Source organism: Loxodonta africana, chromosome 11, assembly GCF_030014295.1.
Source record: "Loxodonta africana isolate mLoxAfr1 chromosome 11, mLoxAfr1.hap2, whole genome shotgun sequence".
Classification (NCBI taxonomy): Eukaryota; Metazoa; Chordata; class Mammalia; order Proboscidea; family Elephantidae; genus Loxodonta; species Loxodonta africana.
In genome coordinates, this window is record NC_087352.1 from 56,094,366 (window position 1) to 56,113,658 (window position 19,293).

Sequence of the window (19,293 nt, forward strand, 5' to 3'; positions counted from 1 at the left end):
TGGAAAAAAATTCCCACCTGCCTTCTAAAGCCCATGTGGAGTGTGCCAGACCCTGCACTCCTCAGGGAACATGCAGGTATAGTCATATCCCCTGCTTTCTAATTAACCTCTTAGGTTACCCAAGTTAAAGGATAAATTTATTTCAGGGCTTCAAACAGCTTCGTTCTGGTTCAAACCCCTGCTGAGAATTTGCATTTCCACCCCAGATATACTGAATCACAATCTATATTAAAACAAGATCCCCAGGTAATTCTGATGTATAATAAATTTTGAGAACCACTGCTCCACTAGTTGTTCTCAGACTTGGTCCCCAACCAGCAGTATTAGTACAGCATGGGAACTTCTTAGAAATGAAAATTCTCAGCAGGGGTCAGTTCAAAGCCCTATTTATTTAGGCTCAAAGTAGACTCTGATAGCCTGTTTAATTAGATATTTCATCTGTTACCTTAGTTAAGCTTTTCCTTGTTGGGAAGAGCTATTTATTTTATCTGTATTTCTTAATAACAAATGTTGTGTAACGGCCCAGCAGGACCTGGACCCAACATAGGCCATACCTCCAAGAAACCAAAGAAAGGCTCCAGAACCAGCAATCTTGACATATGGTTTATTCAGAGAGCTTACTTATGGGACAGTTGGCCCTGGGCGGTGGCTGGGCCAGTTCAGCACCCTGCAATGGCCTAGCAGGAGATACAACTTATATACTGTTCCAGATGGGACTAAGGCTCATCTGTTTTTTTCCCAATTCCTTGGGCAGCCAGCATTCCCAGGAACTTCACATCCAGGCCCAGATGTTTTTTTCTTGTTGCTAAGGCATTCCTCAGCCTTGGCCACTAGCCCAGTCACGCCACTCCCAGCCTTGTACCTTAGCCCAAGTCCATCCCAAGTTCATCCCCCGCATGCTTCGGGGAAAAGCCAACTCCACTAGGAGGACATGCATATAGCTGAATACCATTACCCTATACAACCAGTCAATTGCTCTGGACACTTAAGCCCACAACAGAGGAGGAAATATTTATACATCTAGAATAACCAATCTTGAATGAAATCATTTGGCAAAGAATGGATAGGACTCAATTAAATCGGGTGATAGATTAATGAAGATCAGCTGGCTGATGTTGACGGCTCCTGTGGCTTAAACATGACTGGGTTTTATTATTATATGCCCTACAGCTCTATCTCTTGGCCCTGGAAGTCCATGCCTTGCTGCCTTATTTCCACATGGTTTTTGAGCACTAGAATGATGCTTCAGAAACCAGGGCTTCAAACCAATTCTTTCTGGTTGAACTCCCTCCTGAGAATCTTCCTTTCCACCTGTGTTAGTTACTTAGTGCTGCTATAACAGAAACACCACAAGTGGATGGCTTTAACAAACAGAAATTTATTCTCTCACAATTTAGGAGGCTAAAAGCCTGAACTCAGGGGCCAGCTCTAGAGGAAGTCTTCCTCTCTCTGTCAGCTCTGGGGAAAGGTCCTTGCCTCCTTTCAACATCTGAGGGCCCAGCATTCCTTGGCGTTCTCCATGTGTCTTGGCATCAATCTTCCCCGAGGTCTAACAGGTTCTCACTGCAGGGAGGATCCAAAGGACGCACTCTGGTCCAGCTCTTCTTTCTTGGTGATAGTGAGGTTCCTCTTCTCTCTCCTTTTACCTTTTGTAAGATAAAAAATGTGACTGAAGCAAGGGTGTGACTTAAGTAAGGGTTTGATTTAAGTAAGGGTGTGACTTGTGACGCAAGATACACCCCACACTGACCCTGCCTCATTAACATATAGAGGTTAGGATTTATAATACATCACGAAATGGAGTGTCTTAGGCTGAGCTCACTAAAAAACACAACTAGGGAAGCAAAACCAGAGAAGTGTCTATATATACAGAGAGAGATTTATATCAAGGAAATAGCTCATGTGGTTGTACAGGCTGGAAAATCCCAAGTCCATGGGTCAGACTAGAGGCTTCTCCTGACTAAAGTAGCTGTAGAGAATGACAAACCCAAGATCAGGAGGTCATACAACAGGTGTCTGGCTCACAGCCTGCAGAGGCTGTGAATCCCAAGACCAGCAGGTAGGGCGGTAGGCCACTGGATCACAGACTACAGAGATCGGCAGGTAAGCTGTTAGTTCAAGTCCCAAGAACCAGAGGTCAGATGAACAGGAGCCAACTGCAGGATCCAGAGTGAGCAAAAGCTTTGCCAGAAAGTTCGTCTATATTGGACACAGGCCACACCCCCAAGGAAGCTCTGTTTCAACTGATTGGCTACTCACAGCAGATTCCTTCATGAAGGTGATCACGTCATACCAGATCTTATCATGAAAGTGATTAAATCATTATATGACTGCCAAACTATATCATAACTGCCAAACCACTGAATATCACGGCCCAACCTTCACAATCACATAGAGGATATTTACGTCAGATCACAAAATGGAAGACAACCACACAATACTAGGAACCATGGCCAAGTTAATACATATTTTGAGGGCACACCATTCAGTTCATGACACCACCTCAAATATACTGATTCAGAATCTACATTTTGACAAGATTCCCCCAGGCAATTCTTACATATACATAAGAATTTTAACAAAATCCCTGGGTGATTCTTACACCTGGGGGTCTTGTTAAAATGTAGACTCTGATTCAGTATATCCGGAATAGAAATTAAAACTCTCAGCAGGGAATCAAACTGCAATGAACTAGTTCGAAACCCTGTCAGAAACTTCATAAACCACAGGCTCCTATGGTTGGGAGTTGGGGAAAACGAGACCCAGAGACAGTGAGCGACTTACACGAATGCCCAAGATAATCAGCAAGAGGGCTGTGGCCAGAATTTGGGCCCCCACCTTCAGCCCGAAGCTCTTTCTACCCCACTGCCCCATGTCTCTACCCAGCGTCACGCACTTCAGCCTTAGTAAAACCAAAAACCAGCTCCCGTCAGGTCAGCTCCAACTCATGGAGACGCCATGTGTGTCAGAGTAGAACTCTTCTCCACAGGATTTTCAATGGCTGATTTTTTGGAAGTAGATCACCAGGCCATTCTTCTGAGGCACCCCGGGTAGATTCAAACCTCCACTCTTTCAGTTAGCAGCCATGTGTGTTAACCATTTGTACTACCCAGTAACTCTGTGATTTGAATAAGCATTCCATATTGTACAATCTTATGAAAATAGTTAGGAAAAAGCAATTGGTGCAATAATTCATCAAGGATCTTCTATGAGTTTATTCACATAGCTCAGTTCAGCTGAGTGTTTCTGGAAAATTCCAGCAGGGAATCAGAGGCCGTGGCTGCAGAAACACAGATACTGCTTTTTGGTACCAGGGTTACCTTAGGAACCAGACCTCACAGATGTGAAAACTTCATTTTAAAGAAACAAAAACAACAAGGATTTGTTTCCCACTTTTATCTGGAGAAAGAAGGTTACATGCATATAAAGCCCTGCTTGGCAGTTAAATACTAAGCTGTGCACAAAGAGCCCACCAGCACCCTCAGGACCACCATCACAGAACTGAAGAACCAGGAAGGGGCCCATGTGCTTCCTCCATAACCCAGAAAGCCCCTCCATGCACAGCGGGGCAGGGACCTGAGGGGAAACCAGGGCATCAAGTAAACACTGTGGTGCTTCCTGACACCTATCACTCACCCGCACCAAACCAGACAAGGCCAAGTAATCAGCTTTCTAGGCTTCATTTAAAAAGAGTCCATTTCTTAAGATAATGAATGGTTTGAGAAATCCACTATCCCAAGAAAAGCAAAGAGGAAAGTGTGTGTGTGAGAGAGAGAGAAAGTGGGAAGAGAGAGATCCAGGTTGCAGTTAAGATTCTAAAAAGCACATGCTTAGACTAACTCACTGGCCTGAACCAAATGCTGGTAATCAAAGGGAGTGCCATTAATGAGTTCTAAGCTCAGAGTTCATCAGAAATATAGAACTTAAGGTCTGTATAATAGCCTTCATTCACCACACATTTCATGCAGCATTTTCAACCACCCCTTAGGTGATTAACTGTGCAGCTTAAGTGAAATGTGTGGAATTCAGGAGAGATTAAACCTAATACAGTCAGCTAGCAAAATCTTAGCATTCAGAAGTGTAATGAGGTGATAATGGGGAAGTAACAGTCCTAACCCTTGCTAAACCAAATCCATCACGCATTGTCAAAATCGTACAGGAATAACAGAGCGCCTCATAGAACGGTTGCTTTTAAAAACCCAGGGGCACCTAATCTTCTGGAAGTAACTTGTTCTTGGCCCCACCCACCCCCATTCCCCATTTTCTCAGACCTTCCCCAGAATGCCAGGGAAATGTAGCTCTCCACAAATCTTAATATTGGGATTTTTTAGGATTTTTGAGTGCAAAACAAAATTTTTGCTTGAGCTACTCACAAGGTTTGCTTAACCTTTTGTTTAACCTTTTTCTTATTCATATATATTTTTTTCAAATTAGAAAAGAAATGTTCTTGAAGAGATACGAGTTTTAAAAAAATGAATTTTTTAAAGTGGGTTATTTGTGAATGGGCTTCTTGAAAAGGTGTAGCGTGCAGAAGCAGATGTCAGGAGATGTGGATTCCCTTCCAACTCTGCCCATTAATCAAATTGAAAGACCTGGCAAAAGCCACTTAACTTTTTCTATTCCAATCATGCATTCATGCATGCAACAAATATGTATTATACACCTGCCATGGCAAAGACGAGAGTGCTAGGTGTCCTGTAGGGATGCACAAAGATGAATAGAGCAGGGCCCTGGTCCTGCTGAGATCACAGCCTCAGTGCAAAGCTCAGCATCTACTAAGTTCCCAAAGTCAAGCACTAGTAAAATGCTACCAGAATTCAGAGATCTCTTTGGCAGGAGGGATTCCAGAGGACTTGAGTAGAAGAGCCCACACCTCAGCTGGACTTGGAAAGACAAGCTGGGGATGCACTAGGCAGAGAAGCGAGTAGAAAATCAAGAGCAAACACTACGCATAGGATGGTGTCTTCTGGAATATGTTCAGAAAGCAGAGGTCTAGTCCAGCTGAGCTCGCATAATGTTAGAAAACCAAACAAACCCATTGCCGTTGAGTCGATTGCAACTCATCACAACCCTATACCCAAAAAAACCCACTGCCGTCGAGTCGATTATGACTCATAGCGACCCTATAGGGCAGAGTAGAACTGTCCCATAGTTTCCAAGGAGCGCCTGGCAGATTCGAACTGCCAACCTCTTGGTTAGCAGCCATAGCACTTAACCACTACGCCACCAGGGTTTCCAGCAACCCTATACAACAGAGTAAAACTGCCCCATAGGGTTTCCAAGGAGCGGCTAGTGGGTTTGAACTGCCAACCTTTTGGTTAACAGCCAAATACTTAACCACCACATCACCAGGGTGCCATAATGTTGGAAAGATAGGGCAAAACTGATACATAGGAGCCTTTCGAGGTCAGGCTGAAGAGTCAAGACATCATCCTCCATCAGGCCTGGTGTTTTGGGTAGAACAAAGCAAAGAGATCAGTTTGGAGGCTATGGATGAGGGCAGACAGGAGCTAATAACACAAGAGTTAGCATGAAGGCAGTGGAAACTGAAAGAAATGGGCTGGAGCAAGAATCATAACAAAACAAATTTCCTCCAATGCCAGAGTTCACCTTGGGGTTAAGGACAATATTAAAGATGCCTGAGGTTTCCAGGAAAGTGCTAGGGATAATGATGGTAATGACATTAAGGGTTTAAGCTGGTTGGAAATGAACATTTTCCACTTTAGAACATTTGAGATACCAGTGCTGGCTGAACATGCAGAAGAGGCCAACAGGAATTTATAATGGAGGACAGTAGCTTAAGAGAAACCAGAGCCTCCATCTGTAAACTGAAGGTCTAGACAAAATCAGTAAGTTCTCAACTCTGTGTGTGGATTAGAATATGCTTGGAACTTTCTAACAATACCAATGCAGGCTGTACCCCAGACCAATCAAAGCAGAGTCGCGGGGGCCTGGGCATTCTGATGCATAGCCCCTGAAGACATGGTCCATATTAGACCCCCTCAACATTTTCTCAACCAGTCTGTGAGGGTAAGGAGTTCAATGACTTTTACTCAAATTGACGAAAATATAAATGAGATTTACCTTTAAACCAGAATCCTCAACAGAAACACTTTACTAAGTATTCCAAACTGAAGTCTGGTTTCTGTGTTCAGTAGTCCCCGTGGGTAGCATTTTCATCCCTCCCAAAGGGAGCAACAGAAGAGAACAGGTTAACACAAAAGAAGCCTGAGGAAGTCACTGGGTTGGGGTGGAGGAGGGTAGCAGGGAGACCAGAAGTCTGGAATCTTGGAGAAGCTACAAGTCAGGGCAGGTTGAGACTTGTGCTGTGCAAACATAGCCATTTCTTCACTGCAGCCTCACTAATGATCCCCCGTGCATTCTTTATTCCTTATGATTGAAAACTTCTTTTCATCTGATTCCCCATTTGATCCTACAACCACCTCGTGAGCTGGATAGAGCAGCATCACTGACCCTGTTTTTACAGATGGGGACACAGAGGCTTGGAGATGGGAAGTGGACCTTGCCCAAGTCCCCCAGTTAGCCAAGCCACAGCTGGGGAGGACACAGGCCTTGAGCCAGGATCCTTCCTACCACATTCTGCTGCCCCCATGGAACACAGGATCTAAGGGAGACATGGCTGAGGATTCAGAGAAAAAGACTTCTTAAATAAACATTCTCTTTGTCAACCTACAGACATTTTCCTCCACTAAACTTCAAACTAGAACTCAAAATGTGAAGAAAGATTGCTTTTTCTGTTTCGTTTGGTTTGGTTTTCCCCGCATCACCTTTGTTCTTTCCTCCATTCAGTGGCAAGAGTACGTACCTAGGGCAGTGAACTCAAAAAATGCAGTCAGAGCAGGAAGAGAGGAGCCTCGAAATATAAGCCATCCAGAAGAGGGATAATGGTGACTATATCAGGATTTAGCTACATAGAAAGGATGATGCGAGGCTGCCTGAAGGTCATGCTGATGTGTCCAACCACTGGAGATTTCTTCTGGCATGGGGTAGGTACTCAAATACTTGCTGAACTAAGAATTAGGGATTCTACTATGGAACTTCACTTCAAGTCATCTATCTTACCAAGGAAAACACAACTGCACTTTGACACAAAAAAGAAAATCAAAATCTCTAAACTGTATGCCATTTACATCAATTAACGTGCTGAGTATAAGCCAACACAGACTCTCACAACCAGGGAGCATCATAAGGTCAAAACCGCTGTCTCAGGGAACAATGGTTTCAATAAGCAAAAATCTACTCAAATCAACCCAAGCAAAAAGGAAGTGTAAGGATGCACAAAAATTCCCACATGGAAAGAGACCCTCCACCTCTCAAGAGCAGTGCGTTCTTTTCCAGCTCTTTCTCTCTCCTATTTCTCTTTGAGCTGGATTCCTCTGCATTCTAGCCACAAGCCTATGTCTACTAGACTTTTCAGTACTGCTTCACACTCTGCCTCTCAGTTCAAATTTTCCAAGAAAGAACCTGATTGGTTGGTGGCCAGCCAATTGATTGGGCAGTCTTTGGCCAGGCATCCATCACAGGTCCAATGGGCTGTGGTTGGGAGGATAGAGTGCATGGTACAAACTTGGCCCTTAGGCCTCCCCCCCACTTCAACTGAGGCTATAAGTGGGGGGAAAGTAGTTTCCAGAAAAGGAGGCAACCCAAATATATCTGTAATGGTCATTATTCTATGCAATTTTGCTAAGAAATTGTTTCTGCTAAATTACCTGAAATAAAGACCTTACTGCTTTTCTATTTGGGAACTAGGTTAACCAAGTTTGTGGGCCCCTGTCTCTCCATGACTCTGCAGACTGCATCTCTGAACAGACACCAATATAGATTATGAAACGAATCGCATTTTTAAGCTGCCACTTGCTTCAGCTGAGTTGGACCTTGAGTGTTGACTTTCTGCTTGATTGTAGTAGGTGGTTTTATCTTCAAGATTTTGTCCTTAAAGTAAATCTGTTTATATTCACCATGTTGACTGATGTACACGACACACAGTTTAGAGATTTTCGTTTTTGTCCAAGAGCAGCTGGGTTTTTCTTAACACCACAGCAGCTAGAAGTGAAGTATCCCTAAGTCTCGTTCTGCACATATTTGATACCTACCATGTACAAGGCACCATCTTAGACCACCCTTTGGAAAGGTGTTGTTATGGGTTGAATTGTGTCCCCAAAAAATATGTGTACCAATTTGGCTAGGCCATGATTCTGAGTATTGTGTGATTGTCCACCATTTTGTTATCTGATGTGATTTTCCTCTGTATGATGTTAATGAGGTGGGGTAGGCAGCAGTTACGTTAACGAGGCAGGACTCAATCTACAAGATTGGATTGTGTCTTGAGCCAATCTCTTTTGAGATATAAAACAGAGAAATCAGCAGAGAGACAGGGGGACCTCATGTCAACAAGAAAGCAGTGTGGGGGGCAGAGCATGTCCTTTGAACCCAGGGTTCCTGCATGGAAAAGCTTCTAATCCAGGGGAAGATTGATGACAAGGACCTTCCTCCAGAGCTTACAGAGCGAAAAAGCCTTCCCCTGGAGCTGACACCTGAATTTGGACTTCTAGCCTACTAGACTGTGAGAGAATAAATTCCTCTTTGTTAAAGCCATCCATTTGTGGTATTTCTGTTATAGCAACCCTGGGTAACTAAGACAGGTGTCCTGATCTCTACTGAACAAAGGGGAGTCTTTGCCTCAGAGAGTTTAAGATCTGGGAGAGGAAAGGAGGAAACATGGTCCCTGGTTGCAGGAGCTTACTTTCTAAAGAGAGCAGTTTAGTGAGGTAGTTCAGGGTGGGCCCTAGAGCCAGACTTCCTTGAGCAAGTAATTAACATCTCTTCACCTCAGTTTCCTAGTCTGTAGCATAATGATAATATTAGTCCCTCTCTCATAGGGTTGCTAAATGGAATAAATGAAAAGCACTTAGAAAAGAGCCTAGCACATAGTAAATGCTCAAAAATACAGCTGGTTATTATTATTATTAAGAATGTAGATTACAACAAGACACATGAGATAATAGCAAATATCACAAGATGCTACATATTTAAGTGCTAATTTGCTGTTTTTAAAGGAGACAGAAATGGAAGGCAACTAATTAGCTGGAAAGGCTTTATGGGAAAGTTGGGAGTTGAGCTAAGCTAGCTCTTAAAGGATGGGGAAGATGTGGTCAGGTAGAGAAAAGGGCAGACATCTCACCTGAAGTCACTGAGGTGCGGCACATGGGCAGAGGCAAGGCAGGACTGACTAGGACCAAATACCCTCTGAGTGTGTCTGTGTGTACTTGGGTCTCTTGGAAGGACAAGACATAACAAACAGAGGGGTAGGACGGGGCCAGGCTATGGGGTAACAGATAGTCAAAAGAAGAGTTCAAGTTTATAGGTAGCCTGTCATGGATTGAATTGTGTCCCCCAAAAACATCTGTCAACTTGGCAGGGTCATGATTCCCAGTATTGTACGATTGTCTACCATTTTGTCATCTGATGTGATTTCCCTACGTGTTGTAAATCCTACCACTACGATGCAATGAGATGGATTAGTGACAGTTATATTGATGACAGCTACAAGATTAGATAGTGTCTTGAGCCAATCCCTTTTGAGATATAAAAGAGAGAACAGAGAGACAGGAACCTCATACCACCAAGAAAGCAAAGCTAAGAACAGAGCGCATGCTTTGGACCTGAGGTTCCTGTGCTGAGATGCTCCCTGACCAAGGGAAGACTGACACATCACAAGGGACTTCCTGCAGAGCCGACAGAGAGAGAAAGCCTTACCCTGGAGCTGACGCCCTGAATTTGGACTTATAGCCTACTAGACTGTGAGGGAATAAATTTCTCTTTGTTAAAGCCATCCACTTGTGGTATTCTGTTATAGCAGCGCTAGATGACTAAGACATAGCCATTGTAAGTTCTAGACCAAACCAGTGGTCTGAAGAAGGAGATGCCTGAAAGAGATAGCAGGACCCATCAAAATGAAAAGAACAGTGCTACCCTGCCTCAGGTCAGGCTTGATGGGTCTTACGAGCAAGCATACCCCAACACTACTTAAACCCCAAAGGCAGTGCCTCCCTTCCTTGCGCAGACAAATCGGTTCCCCTCTCCAGGCCTGGTTTTCCCATCTGTAAAACATGGAGATGGGCGCAGGGCAGAGGTACACAGCAAATTCTGGGAAGGCATGAGAAGTGGTCCTTTTTACTGCCTTCCTCTTTCCCTCACCACGTTTCCCAGCCTCAGAATCCACCTTGGGAATAGTAAAAAGCACAGCTCAAGTATGCAAAGTAGTCTGAAGGCCTTAATCAAAGGACATCAGAGAGAAAGTGATCTCTCTCCCCTGATATCTGCCATCATTTCTGTAAATCCAGGTATTTGTCAGGAGGTCTGAGGTGAAGCTCTGGCTCCTTCACTTAGCAGCCAAACATGTCCTTATGTATTATCTCCGTAAAGTGGGGTTAATAATACCTGAGTTGCTACTTAAGAGATGACCGTGAGGGTCATTTGAAATGGAAGAACTCCGAAAACAAGGAAGTACAGCGTCACACACTACTGTGAATATGTATGGACTGCCATGTCGGAAAAGAAAAATGGAGTTGTGGCTGAGTGCCCTCAATTCACTCTTCTCTGTCACCTACAAGCTGTGTGACCATGGATGAGGCACTATTATACCCCAATTTTCTCATCTGGAGATGGAGAAACTACCTAAGTCATAAGGCTTTTTGGTAATTCAAGGGAGACCATATTTACGACAGTGTCTAATTAAATATTGAGTCTGAATATAAAACTTTAGTAGTATTCTTTTAAAATTGAAATTGGGAAAATTTCTGAATTAGGAATCAGAGAGAATCTTAGAATGTGAAGGTAACTTATTAATTTTTAAAAAATTCAGATTTGAAAACTATATCTGACTTAAGATTCAGCGAGCATCCTAGAATGTAGATAAAATGCAGTGTTGATTCCTGGGCTCAGGGTGTGTTGGTACCTTGTCTGCCCAGCTCCTGAGCTGTGTAATAAAGAAGTCCCTCAAATAGTTCAGGAAGAGAGAGAAGTCTTTGACACCGGTCAGAGGTGGCAGCTGTAACACAGCCTGGAAGAGTGTGTGGCCTTAAGGCAGCCCAAGCCACACCACAGATATGAAGAACCACTAAAATTAGCATGCAAGAGGGTGGCCCCAGCCAAGAGGCCCTGGGTGTGCATGCCTACCGCATGGCTTTGTGGAGGGTTTATAACAAGGTAATTCCTACCAAAGCACTTTGCACTGTGGAGAATCAGAGAAAGCACTCAATATGCATTAGCTATTGATACTTTTTTTTTTTTTACTGATACTAGTTTATTGGGTCAATAAATATTTTTACTCTAGGCACTGGATAGAAAGATGAATAAATCCAGCTAATAAATCCTAGCCCTTGACACGTACACAAAGTGTTGAGGAATCCATCTGTGCAAAGCCCCCTTACATCCTTATTAGGTTTTGGTCAACAGTTGGAAGGAGAGTTGACAAATCATCAAAAGTGGAATGTTTATTTCCTACAGATGAAGATTTATAAATGTAGGTTCCATTCCTAGAAAACCGTATATATGTAAATAGTATATGGATAGAGTATGTATATAGTATAAGTACATATAAAGGACCCCTGGTGGCACAAAGGTTAAGCACTCAGCTGCTAAACAAAAGGTTGCAGTTCAAACCCACCCAGCAGCTCCATGGGAGAAAGACCTGGCAATCTGCTCCTGTAACGGTTACAGCTTAGAAAACCCAATGGGGTAGTTCTACTCTGTCACATGGGGTCACTGTGGGTCAAAGGCAGCTCAATAGCACCTAACAACAATAACATACATATATATAGTATACATATTTACTATAGTATATGTGGAAACCCTGGTAGCATAGTGGTTAAGAGCTATGGCTGCTAACCAAAAAGTCGGCAGTTCAAATCCACCAGGTGCTCCTTGGAAACACTATAAGCAGTTCTACCCTGTCCTATAGGGTCTCTATGAGTCAGAATCAACTCAACAGCAACAGGGTTTTTTTTGGTTTATAGTATGTGTGTGTGTATACATATAAGATAGATAGATTAAAAAAAATTTTTTTTCATATAGATATATACGCTATATACAACTTCAAGCATATGCTTTTATAAATACTTATTAAGTATTCAAAACAAATACTTAACATAAAAGTAGCCTTGAAAACGTCTGTTAGGAGAATTTTTCAGCATGGAATAGACTGGCTGACTTTCCTTAAAATAAGAATCCAATAAAGTTTAGACAAAAAGAGGTTATCTCTTCCTAGTAAATCTCCCTGAAGAAAGAGTAAGTATTTTTTACTGCTTCCAGGATCTTCAAACTGCATTCAAATTAGGGGTCACGTTTCTCGAAAGAATTTTTTTGCGAATTTGGTGTGGGTTTTTTTTTAATTCCACTGAGGAGCCCTGGTGCACAGTGGTTAAGAACTGGGTTGTTAACCTAAAAGGTGGACAGTCTGAATCCACTAGCTGCTCTTTGAAAACCCTATGGGGCAGTTCTGCCCTGTCCTATAGGGTCGCTGTGAGTCAGAATCAACTTGGCGGCGAGGCGTTTGGGTTTTTTTAACTTTAATACCACTGAAAGCCTATAAATGCTGGGGAACACTGTCTTCCTTGAGGGCTTCTTCAAGATCTCTGTTCCTTCATTCACTGGTGTTAATTAAATAATGTCTCCAACCACTGGATGATTCTAGATCTTCTAAATACTTTGTCCTATTAACTCACTTGTCTCAGTTAAGCAATTTGTTCCGTTCACACAGCTGAATACTTACCATCTCTGTGTCTCAGTTTTTTCACCTGTAAAATGGGATAATTAGTAGTAACTACCTCATAGGACTGTTGTTTGGTGCCATTGAGTCAATTTTGACTCATAATGAAGACTTTCAACAGGATGGGTTGACACAGTGGCTGCAACAAAGGGCTCAAACATATCTACTATCGTGAGGATGGTGCAGGACTGGGTAACATTTCGTTCTGTTATACATAAGGTCACTATGAGAGCCAACTCAAAGGCACCTAACAACAACCTAAAACCTCACAGTCATTTTAGGATTGAGTTATCACATATAAAGTGTTTTGAACAATGCCTTGATAATAAATGCTCAATAAGTATTAGCTATTATCATAATTATTATCATTGCTTTTATATTGCAAACTCTTCAGTGTTTCTTTTTATGCCTGTATTTGCTTCCTTCAAATACTTCAAATAAGCCAATGTGTTCTGTTTCTTAAGCAAATAAATCATCCTCTCTTTGCTTCTGTGAGAAAATGTCTTTGATGTCTTACCAGTCTACTCATAAGCATTTGAAAGAGAAATTATATCTCTGTGCCAAAGTGTTTGCTTAGTAAAGAGGCATATGGAATTTCCTACCTCTCGAAGCAGCTCGATGCATTATTGCCAAAGGTTGCATTCAAAATCAGAGGAGTCTTATTGTGATAAGAAATGTCAGGAACCACAAGTCCACAGGTTGGAAATCGGTACATACAAGAGTGGGTAGCTGGAGGCAATCAATGGCAGAGATGCCTGAAGGGTCCTGTAGAACAGGGGTTGCCAGCCCTGGCTGCACTTAAGAATCATCTATTCCCAACCCTCACTTCTCAAAGTAGGGACCAGTAGCATCAGCATCACCTGGGAGCTTGTTAAAAAACACCAGTTGCCATCAAGTCAAGTCTGACTCATGGTGACCCCATGTGTTCAGAGTAGAACTGTGCTCCACAGGGTTTTTAATGGCTGATTTTTCCAAAGTTGAGTGCCAGGCCTTTCATCTGAAGCTCAGTTAACAACTGAGTGGGCTAACCTTTTGCACCACGCAGAGAACTTGTTAGAAATGCAGAATATCAGTCTCCTAAAGATCTACTAAATTGGAATATGCATTTTTACAAGATCCCCAGGTGACTCATACTTAAAAACCAAAACCAAACCCAAACCCATTGCCGTAGAGTCAATATTCACTCACAACAACCCTGTAGGACAGAGTAGAACTGCCCCCTAGGGTTTCCAAGGGTGTAAATCTTTATGGAAACAGGCTGCCACATCTTTCTTCTGAGGAGCTGCTGGTGGGTTTGAGCCACCAAGATTTCAGTTAGCAGTCGAGCACTAAACTACCGTGCCACCAGGCAACTTTCAAAAAATACTAATGCCTGGGCCGATAAAATCAGATTCTCTGGGGGTGAAGCCTGGGGATTGGTGTTTTTGAAAGCCTCTTAGGTGACTAATGTGTAATTAGGGTTGAAAAACTCTTCCATAAAAGAGGAAAGCTGAGCTGAGTATGGCCATATGACCAGGCCTCAACCTGGTGAAGAGGGAAAGAACCATATTCTAAGCATAATAAGTGTATTTATGAAAACGCAGGATGTTAAGAGGTTTGTTGTGGCTGAAGTAGAAGACAAGGAGTCACAGGAGAGCAGGCAGTCAGGAGACAGGCTATGAACAGGTTAAGAAGGAGCCCTGGGACCTGTGGACCAGGTAGTAACAGTAACCTTGAAACTTCCCCCACAAGGATTATCTTTGTTCATCTGGATGATTTTCCTGGAGAGATTTAAAAACAGAATTTATAAATAAATGGGAAGCTGGAGAGATGTGTCCCCTGTCTCTGGGATACAGACAGAGTAGGTGAGAAATTAGACCCCTGGGACTACAGAGAAAGAAATGAAGGGTTCACTGGGCCCCCAAGAGTCACGAAGAATCATGACAGAGTAAACCTGAGGAAGACTGGTGAGAAGTTTCTGCTTGAGGCTACTCTCTGAGTTCAGGGGGGCTGGTGTGCGGCAGGCCTAATTCTAACCGCAGCTCTCAGTCTTCGACAACAGATTTTCTTGTCTTTCTGAATTCCCTCAATCTGCTGAAAACAGGATGGCTGCAGCCTTATCCCCTGCCATTTCTGGAAGTTCTCATTTTGTAACTTGTTTAAGAAGGATTCATGCGATTGACGACAGTCTAACTTATTTCAGCTAGAGATGGCTCCCTGACAGCGCCAGAGAGGAAACGGGACTTTTGGCTGGTATAAAGCATTAGGGAGCACCTTTCAGCATAATGCTGCTCACGGCAGGTCTCCAAGGGAACGTCCACTGGCAGCAGGACCAGGTGGGCTTCTGGCCAGTCTCTTCTCCTTCAAGGCATGTGGTATACCAGCGGGCCTCCTTGAACTCTCAGAAGAGGAAACAGATCCCTCATTGCCGGAAGTCCCCTGTTCAGCTTTCAAGGTCCTCCCTGGCCTGCCTAGAGTGACCTCATCCTGCACTCCACGCCCAAGCGCAAGCTCGTTTCTGTCCCTAGCATTCGTTTACGCTTTCTTCCCCCTTGACTGGAAGTCCTCCCTCTGCCCATTCACATTTCGAGGTGCAGCACAAGGCCTGCCTCCTGCAGGAACCGCCCCCCCGACCTTCCATTTCCGATCTCCTCCCCCAGGCCCTCCTACCTCTTGTGTTGACCCGGTAACGCAGAGCCTCGTAGTACATGGTGTTCTGATGATTTCCTGTCTGTTAGTTTTCACTCCGACCAGACTATGGATTCCTTGAAGTCAGGGGCCATGTTTTACGCCTTTGTACTCAGATCACCCAGGAGCTGGTAAAGTGAGGAGCCCATCAGCAGTGGCCAGTGAGTTTTCTCTCATTTATTCCATTATTCCTTGTTGATGGAGCATCTAGCACTGATTTTAGGTGGTAGGTTTTCAAATGGCAACCAGGGCTTTGTAATTTGCAAAGACCAAGAGACCCAAGGCAAGAAGTTCAAGAATTAGACTGTAAAACACAAACTTGTTTGTGAATTTTATGTCTGCTTACCGTATCTCTCTCCGTCTTCCTGATACCCTAAGTAATGGTAGAAGGAGTAGCAGCAGCACTCGTTGCAGCAACAGCATTAGCAGCAGTAGAGGTAGTAACAGCATTAGCAGCAGCAGCAGTAGTAGTGAGAGTAGCAGCAGCAGCAATGATAGCACAGCAGCAGTAGTAGTAGTAGCAGCAGCAGTAGTAGTAGTAGCCGCAGTAGCAATATTAGTAACAGCACCACTAGTAGCAGCAGCAGCAGTAATAGTAACAGTAGCAGAAGTAGCAGCAGTAGCAGCAGCGGAAGTAGCAGTAGCAGTAATAGTAAGAGCAGCAGAAGTAGCAGCAGTAATAGTAACAGTAACAGTAGTAGCAGCAGCAGCAGTAATAGTAACAGTAACAGTAGTAGCAGCAGCAGCAGTAATAGTAACAGTAACAGTAGTAGCAGCAGCAGCAGTAATAGTAACAGTAACAGTAGTAGCAGCAGCAGCAGTAATAGTAACAGTAACAGTAGTAGCAGCAGCAGCAGCAGTAATAGTAGCAGTAACAGTAGTAGTAGCAGCAGCAGCAGTAATAGTAACAGTAGTAGCAGCAGCAGCAGTAGCAGCACTAATAGTAACAGTAGCAGTATTAGCAGCAGCAGCAGTAATAGTAACAGCATAAGAAGTAGCAGCAGCAGCAATAGTAACAGCAGCAGAAGCAGCAGCAGCAATAGCAACAGCAGCAGTAGTAGCAGCAGCAGCAGCAGCAGTAATAACAGCAGCAGAAGTAGCAGCAGCAGCAACAGCAGCAGTAGTAGCAGTGGCAGCAGCAGCAGCAATGGTAACAGCAGCAGCAGTAGTAGCAGTAACAGCAGCAGCAGCAAGAGCAGCAGCAGCAGTAATAACAGCAGCAGAAGTAGCAGCAGCAGCAGCAGTAACAGCAGCCCCAGCAGCAATAGCAGTAGCAGCAGCAGCAGCAATAGTAACAGCAGCAGAAGTAGCAGCAGCAGCAGCAGTAGTAGCAGTAACAGCAGCCGCAGCAGCAGCAGTAATAATAACAGCAGCAGAAGTAGCAACGGCAGCAGCAGCAGCAGCAGCAGGAGCAGGAGCAGTAATAGTAACAGCAGCAGGCGCAGTAACAGTAACAGCAGCAGCAGGAGTAGCAGCAGGTCCTACACGATCTGCCCCTCCCCGCTGCCTCTCAGACCTCCCTCACCTATCATCCTCCTCCCACTCTCTGGACTCCAGACACTCTGGCTTCCCTATTGTTCCTTGAAAACACCAGACACGCTTCCATCTTAGGGCCTTTGAACTTACACTTCCCACAGCCTGGAAGGCTCTTCCTCCCAGTAGACACATGACTGACTCACTCACCTAGAAGTGATTTCTAGAAATTCTTTACATATTAGAGGTATTAGCCCCTTGAATGCAATAGGAATTGCAATTATTTTCTCCGGTTGGTAATTTATGTTCTGACTTTGTGTCATTGTCATCTGTTAATGATATTTTGCCGTGCAAAAGTTTTTTTTTATTATTATTTTGATGTAGTTGAATGTAATGGTCTTTTTATAGTTTCTCAATGTTGAGCCATAATTAGAAACACTTTTTTCCACTTCAATATGGTATACGAATTCACCCATGTTTTCTTGTGGTAATTGCAGTTTCCTTTTTCACACTTGGGCTGGTACATTTAGAGTTTATCTTGAAGAATGATATGAAGAATGGATCTAACTTTATCTTTTTCTAAAAGTTTACTCAATTGTGCAACACTATTTTTAAAAATCTCTCAAAAAAAAATTTTTTTTTCTCTTTACCCAACTAATTTTAGATTCTGTCTTTAATATCTATTAAATTCCCATATTTGCTTCAGTATATTTCTGGACTTTCTAATCTATCTCAGTGGTCTGTCTGTGAATTCATGTGTCAGTTCTATAGTTTTAACAGTTGAGGCTTTTTATGGTTTAAAATCTGATTGGAGTATTTTTCCCTAATTGTTCTTTTTCAGAATTTCCATGGCTATTCTTGCTTGATGAGTTTTTCCATACGAAACTTATAAGCTTATATAGTTCTCCACTCCCACCCCCTAAAAAAAAAAAGCCAGTTGGTAATTGTATTGAAATTGTAGTAAATTTATCATTTGATGACTTAGGGGAATTTAGATTTTTATCTCTTATTATTTTTATTTATCAACCAATAACATGGTATAGCTTCCTATCTGTTCACTTCTAATTTTATGTCAGCAGAAATATTTTAAACTTTCTCATATAGGTTGTGGTGGTTAAGATTGTGTGTCAATTTTGCTGGGCCGTGATTCTCAGTGTTTTGGCAGTCATATAATGTGGTCACTTCCCTGCTGAGATTTGATATGTGATCGTCCCCATGATAGTATCTGCTGTGAGTAGCCAGTCATTTGAAAGGGAGTTTCCTTGGGCACGTGGCCTGCGTGTGAATATAAGCAGATGTTCTGGCTTTTGTTTGCTCTGGATCCCACAGCTAGCTCCTGTTCTTCTGACCTCCAGTTCTTAGGACTTGAGCTAGCAACTTACCTGCAGTTTTGCCTACCAGTCTTGGAATTCATCTGTCTTCACAGCCTGTGAGCAAGAACCCTGCTCTCCAACCTGCCAATATTAGGTTTGCCAGCCCCTGTGGCTCCATGAATCAGGAGAAGCCTTTATTCTGATCCACAGACTTGGAACGTTCCGGCCTCTACAACCGTGTGAGCCATTTCCTTGACACAAATCTCTTTACATGTATATTTATATGCTTTACTGGTTTTGCTTGTCTAGAGAACCCAGCCTCAGACACAGGTTTTGCACATTTTTGTTATGTTCGTTCCTGTATATTTTAACTTTTCTTTTGGTCGGGAGAGCCACTGTGTACCCGGAACAATGTTCCTAGCCTGTGTGGTCAGGCTACAGGTAGCTGAGGTAGTTTCCCATTCCTCCTCACAATCAAACTTTGTTGCCCAAGATTAGCTTAGCCTTTCTCTACTTCTTAGAAGCCAAAAGTACATAACCAGCATATTATTATTTTAAAGAAAGATGCCATCAGAAAGCATACTGGCTGTGCAAAGCCTTCCGTGAAAGAAGAATTGTGTAATATATACATACATACATGCACACATACTATATATCTTGGTGAAGGTAAGGAGCCAAGTTATATAAATTGTCTACATTAGAGGTAGAATCTATTTCTCCACCTCACTGCTGTTAGGTTTGATCATGTGGCTTTCTTTGGCCAATAGAATATGGGTAGAAGTGACAGCATGACAGTTCTGAGTCTGAGCCTTAAGGGACATCACGTTTCCACTTGCTCTCTTGCACATCTGCCATCACTGCAAGAAGGTACTTCTGCCTCTTCAGCCTTTGCCCTAGAATACACACTTATAGAGCAGAACTGCCCCAGCCATCCCACAAACTTGTGATCTAGAATAAATAATCTTTGTTTTAGGTCACTGATTTTAGGATGCTTTGTTACCCAATGCTACTGTGGAAATAATTAACTAGTACTCTGCCCTGGAACATAAT

The 19,293-nt window shown here is 43.2% G+C and overlaps 1 protein-coding gene across 1 annotated transcript in view; it reads right to left on the minus strand.

The window, feature by feature from the left end:
• Nucleotides 1-1,343: 1,343 nt before the first annotated feature.
• Nucleotides 1,344-19,293, minus strand: part of LOC111749641 (uncharacterized) — a 43,853-nt gene continuing 25,903 nt past the window's right edge. Inside the window, exons 2-4 of the mRNA XM_064293213.1 lie at nt 15,804-16,938; nt 15,440-15,585; nt 1,344-1,646 (exon numbers count right to left, since the gene is read on the minus strand). Coding sequence (XP_064149283.1) covers nt 15,570-15,585; nt 15,804-16,938 — 1,151 coding nt within the window. The 3' untranslated portion in view covers nt 1,344-1,646; nt 15,440-15,569. The remainder of the gene's footprint in view (nt 1,647-15,439; nt 15,586-15,803; nt 16,939-19,293) is intronic.